The sequence below is a fragment of the Perca flavescens genome, chromosome 10 (assembly GCF_004354835.1).
Source record: "Perca flavescens isolate YP-PL-M2 chromosome 10, PFLA_1.0, whole genome shotgun sequence".
Taxonomy (NCBI): Eukaryota; Metazoa; Chordata; class Actinopteri; order Perciformes; family Percidae; genus Perca; species Perca flavescens.
Window position 1 is genome coordinate 5,427,138 of NC_041340.1, and position 6,000 is coordinate 5,433,137.

General features: G+C 42.7%; 1 protein-coding gene across 2 annotated transcripts in view; it reads left to right on the plus strand.

Moving 5' to 3' along the window:
• slc36a1 (solute carrier family 36 member 1) overlaps window positions 1–4,004 on the plus strand; it is a 46,530-nt gene extending 42,526 nt beyond the window's left edge. For both annotated transcript variants that reach the window (XM_028589905.1, XM_028589906.1), the window contains exon 12: window positions 3,333–4,004. In XM_028589905.1, coding sequence (XP_028445706.1) covers window positions 3,333–3,607 — 275 coding nt within the window. In that variant the 3' untranslated portion in view covers window positions 3,608–4,004. The remainder of the gene's footprint in view (window positions 1–3,332) is intronic.
• Window positions 4,005–6,000: the final 1,996 nt, after the last annotated feature.

The window sequence follows — 6,000 nt, forward strand, 5'->3', positions numbered from 1 at the left end:
CACTTTGTCTTGCTCTTTTGAACATTATGGTTTATAGATTTGTCATTGACAAGGTGGACTAATCAACTGTCCTGTGGTTGGAACAATATATGCTCCAGGGTTTTCCTATGTTTGCGCCTTGCGTCCACAAAACTACGCCGTTTCCGATCCCTTAAAACTGAGACATTTGGAAACACTGCTGCCCCCTGTTTTTGGTTTGAAAACTCCAGGGTTGTTTTGTACTCTAGACGGACGCAAACTGTGACCTTTGGAAATGGCGATGCACGTCAGTTGGTCTAATCAGTTACGTAGGTAGGCTTACGTGCCTTCCATTAACAGTTCCACCTTGTTGTTGGTCCAAGCAAATCCGTTCCTGGCAGGACGTTCCCTACCATTATAAGGCTTGGGTGCAGCACTCAAGCCGTTTGAACCCAAGCACTCAACCCAAGCTGAATTAATGTAAAATCAATGTGAGCATCAAAACTAACTAAATGACTTTTCTCAGATTTAATGATTGTAGTTAGTCCCCAGTGCACTTCTTTAAAAAGTTTTTGTCTTTTAAGCTTTTTAAGTGTTATTCATGTATTATCTGCTCTAGCTTTTCCAACTTTTAGATCCATGGTAATAATGTTCCCAACTGATGTGAAAAATATAACATTTTCTCAATGGAGGACCCCTAAACCCTCCACCAAATACGTGCACCTAAGTCTTCCACAAACCTAAGGAAAACGCAAGCTATTATGATTATCGGGAAAGATGGTGTCCATGAGTGTTGCCAATTACCCCATTGTCTAACTACAAACAACAACATGTCACCATCCACTCTGTAGAGTAATTATCTTAAGGCAAAGTCCTTCTGCTATAGAGCATGATATGTAGGGCCGCCTTGCTTGAAATGAACACCACCTCTGTTGATAGTGTTTAAAAAACTAATACACTTTTGTGAAATAATGCATTTACCTTCAGGAAATAGGAACAGTGGTGCCACTGAACACATCAAATGAATATACATTTATTAAGTCTGGCTATTTTTTTTAAATTTACTAACTAAATTCGTCACAAGATGAGATGCATAGCGACACGTGTAGCCTCTTCTTTATATCCTCAGGAAAACTCTGAAATTGCTGATGTTTGTTGAGGCATTTAGGCTCAAGGAAATTTTCCAATGTCGTTTGAGTGCTTGCTCATATTTGATTTGGGCATTGACAGAAAAGGGGACAGATCTTGCAATAGGTTGTTTGGTTTTATTAACATGATACAACCTTTTTTTATTTCTCTGGCTGCTGTTTTTCGGCATTTTTTTTCTCTAGTGTCAGCAGAGTTTGATGTAGCTGCTGCTGCTGGCTCCATGCTGAGTAGATCCACTCCTGGCTAATTAAGATTAGCATACGCAGACCTTGAATGTTCACTTGCTGTTGGTCTCGGTGAAAACAGCCTGGGAGTCTTTTGGGAGACCGAGCTCCCCTCCATCTTAAATGAGCTACAGTCCGTGCGTGCCTGCCTGCCTTCCTGCCTGCGTGCGTGCGTGCGTGCGTGCGTACGTGTGTGTCTCTGTTCAGGTGTCTCCATGCGTGTGATAACTGACCGTTTGCAGCCAATTCAGGGTTTGAGCTCCGCTGTGGAGTGTGTCAGCGGGAACGGAAATGCATACCTCAGTCGTGACAATGCAGCGCCGCGCCAGAGCGGGCGTTTGATTTGTCCGAGCACGGCTGCGCGTCTCTCTTTATGCCCGTCTCCACCGCGACGGGGTATAGATGCCTCTTCAGTCGTTCTGTCAAGGTCTTCAGTGACCGTGGCAGAATTGTGACTGCTCCTGCCGACGTGTGAAAAACAATCCACACAATCACAGCTCTCTTTTCTCCCAGCAGCATCTCTGCCCTCTCCATCTCAATTTGTCATTTTCTCACCCCACTTTTCCATGTCTTTTACTCCTCTTCCCTCCTCCTCCTCCCCCCTTTATTCCCTGATGCAGTTCATCTCATTTCTCATGCATCCCTCTTTTCTTCTTGATCTCTCAGATCTCTGCAGGGTAAATCACAGCTAGCTAGACTATCTGTCCAATCTGAGTTTTCTATTGCACGACTAAAACAACCTTTTTAAAAGTACACACGTTCCACCAAAACAAGTTCCTTCTCAAGGCTATTTTGCAGAGGCACCGCTTGGCGCTGCCCAAGACGATTGTGATTGGTTTAAAGAAATGCCAATAAACCAGAGCACGTTTTTCTCCCATTCTGGAATGCTGTGTGGACTAGAGTGCTGATCGGGCCGCATTTTTCTGTCCGAGCCCGGCCCGCGTCCGACAGAGCGGTAACCGAGCCCAACAGTTAAAATCGTATTTTTTTTTCTCATACTAAGGACACATGTGTTTGTTTGTGTGGAAAGCCCGCTCTTATTAAGCAACTGTAAGAAGGCATTTGGAAATGTCAACAGATGAACTCATCAGCACACACGGGGCAACAAGCGCACGTTAACACAGGCACGCAACTACATAGGCTAATAAGCTTTTTTAAATTTAAAATGTTCAATGCCTTATCGCGCTGATGTGATCGAACCCAAACATCAATTAACATTATTTCTAATAATCAAAATCTTTATGGAGAAAATTAATGGAATTTTTACTTTCGGAACCTCACTGTTGAGCTTTCTAGATGGATACATCAGAAGAGACCGTAGAGAGATGGTATTTAGTTCTCCACAGAGGCTAAAGGTCACAGTCTTAATGCGTTTTTTTATCCCAGTGTTTTCCCTCTGTTAGTGGGAGACTTAGGTGCACGTATTTTTGGCAGGGGGATTTAGGCGTCCTTGCTCCAGAAAATGTTGCGTTTTTCACTATAAAAAAGAAGAAGAAAAGCAATTTTCCCCAAACACTTTATGTCTTTTCCGGGGTTTTGTGTCTCTTTGTATTTGTGTTGTCCTTTTTTTGGTCATTTTTGTTTTCTTTGGGGTTATTTGGGGCTCTGTTCTTTTTTGGTGTCCCTTTTTGAAGTCGCTCTGTGTCCCTTTTGTGGTAGTTTTGCGACTCTTTTTTTTCATCATACATCTTTTTGGACCATTATCACCATATATGTGTCTGAAACGTTGAAAAAGCTGGCGTGGATCATAAATAAATAACACTCAAAAAGCTTAGAGACAAAACTTAATTTCATTCACAATCATTAGATCTGAGAAAAGTCTTTTAGTTCCATTCATTCTTAGGGCCTAAACGGCTCGGGTGCTGCACCTAAACCTTATAAAGGCAGGGAAAACCCTGAAGCCATTGCTCAAAAAGCTGAGATAAGAGAAAAAGAACCAGTTCTAAACAGGAAAGAAGTCTATTAACCAACATGAATGTCTCTCTGCTTGTCCTCCTCCAGGTGCTCTCGCCATCCTGATACCGGAGCTGGACCTGGTCATCTCATTGGTCGGCTCGGTCAGCAGCAGTTTCCTGGCGCTAATCTTCCCTCCCATCCTCCAGATTCTAACTTTTCACACGGAGGGCCTGTCGCCGCTGGTGACCGTCAGGAACATCATCATCAGCGTGATCGGCTTCATCGGCTTCCTCACAGGAACCTACATCGCCATCTCCGAGATCGTCGCCCGTAACGGACTCAAGCGCGAAGAGACGTTCTCCTCCTACATGGTCCAGTGATGAGGTGAAGGGACTGTTGGCAGGTGGATGAAAAACAAACACACCCAGGCCATTTAGAAACCATTTTAGGGAACATTTTTTTTTATTTTATTTCTTATTTGGTTTGCTGCTGTTGGATATGGCGCCCATTTAAGTATTATCTATCTCAAGTTTAGGCTGTTAGAACCTGAAAGGATTTTTGACGCTGAAGCGTGATTTATGCTTCTGCGTTAAATCCACGCCATGACCATGTATCTAGGTGCGTGGAGATACGGACCCTAAACGCCATAGCCTGACGTGCACCTCTCGAAAAATTTAACTAAACGTCGCGGCAACTTCTCCATACACATGAAATCAAGGAGAGGGTTAATTTTTCTTGCTACAGATTCCCCACCGTGGTCAGAAAGAACAAGGGAGACACTTGACTATGACTCTAGAGTCGGCACTTGCTCTACCACACACTCCCCACACACACACACACACGCCGGCCCTGCTCTTCTGTTAAAGAGATGGACGCATACACCAACCCACAAGTATAAGCTTCAGGCCACTTACGTAGGCTACGGCGAAAGCTCTGCGTGGTTCCTCTGCAGAACCATAATTCACGCTTAGCTGTTGGTTTTCATTATGTCACTGCTGTACAGTGTCCTGTCTTGTCTGACATACATGACAACCTCCAGTTACTCCCATTTCATCAGGTCTAGGAATTTAGTGCAATCTAAGGATAACATAATTATGATAAAGGCTAAATAATAAGACTTTAAGACGGAGGGTTTTCTAGAGGTAAGTTATCATTTTGACAACCTGAATATATTAATATTTAATCAAACTACCTCACAAAATGGTATCAATTTGGTCTTTCAAAACTTCTCAACTTCCAGATTAGACGCTGTTGCTGAAATAATGTGGATTTGTTACCCAAACAGCTTCTCATTTAGAGCTTTTAGAGTTTGACCACCCATCCAAAAAAATGTTTGCACTTTGATTTATGCCTTATTCAGTGAAACAACAGCGCACTACTTTGACAACGTGTCACGCAAACTTTAAATCATGTAACCGTATCTACAAATGACAGCAGTTCTTTTTTTTTTTTTTTTTTTTTTTTTTAACCAAACCTACAACAAAGAAAGGGTTGAGTATTGAAATGGTTCTGAGTTGGAACCAGTTAAATAAGAACTATGGATTCTTTAGGAATTGTGCTTTTCGATTTTGCTTATCGAATCCTGAGAGCGAGGTTACACAGGTCCGAACATGTGCATAGTGTTTACATTAGTGCTTAGATGTACGGAAGTAAAATACATTCACCAAAGGAACAAATAGGAGTCTGTATCTCTTAATTTAGAGATATTAAAGGGATAGTTGAAGCTGTTTTTGCCATCTATTGTTTCTTCAAAGCCTCCTTTGACAAAAAACAGTCACTTTACCTTGAAGAACACAGGAGTTCCCGGTGTACCGCTGCCTCCATCATAAGTGGGCATTCACGCAAAAAAATAGAGATCCGGCAATTTGCCGCAGGGTGGTGTGGCAGGGGGGGGGGGTTGTCAATGAAAGGGCCCATTTGTGTGACATCCTGTTGTGTTCTTAAACCGCCCAACAGAGCACAAGTAGACTTCATATTTCACAATTACTGTTTTCCCGCTAGATTGTTTATAGATCTCAACGTTTTCAACCGCATCTAAAGGCAGCTTTATTTCACAGAAAAGAGAGAGAATAGAGACAAGCGAGACATGGCGAGTGCTTTGTTGTTGCAGGAAACATTCAGCTGTTACACAAACTCGCGGGCAGTTCAGTGCTTGTGTTTCATTTTTTGACCCTCAAAGTGTTTTATAACTTTCTTGTGGCAGCGATAGAAGCAGTGATGTTTCCTGTTTCCTGTACGGGACTCTCACACCGCCATAAACCACAGCTCAAAACACTGCGACAAGAAGGGCTGGGCAATATTATCGATATCGTGATATGAGACTAGATATCGTCTTAGATTTTGGATATCGTCATATCGTGATATGACATAAGTGTTGGTTTTAAAGGCTGCATTACAGTAAAGTGATGTCATTTTCTGAACTTACCTGACTGTTCTAGCTGTTCTATTATTTGCCTTTACCCACTTAGACATTATATCCAAATTACTGATGATTATTTATCTAAAATCTAAGTGTGAAGCTATTTTGTTAAAGCACCAATTGTCAACCCTAGAATATTGCCTCAATATCGAGGAATTTGTTCAAGAATATGGTGATATCTGATATTTTCTCCCTATCACCCAGCCCTTGCAACAAGTCTGATTTGCCACCGCAGCGTGACGTAGGGTTGCGTTTCTCCAAAAGTTGAGTCAGTCTTAACGTTTCGCCGCATGCCCGCTGTGTTTTTTTGAGTGCCCCCCCTCCCCCCGCGGCAACCCCCGCCGCAGCCTAAAC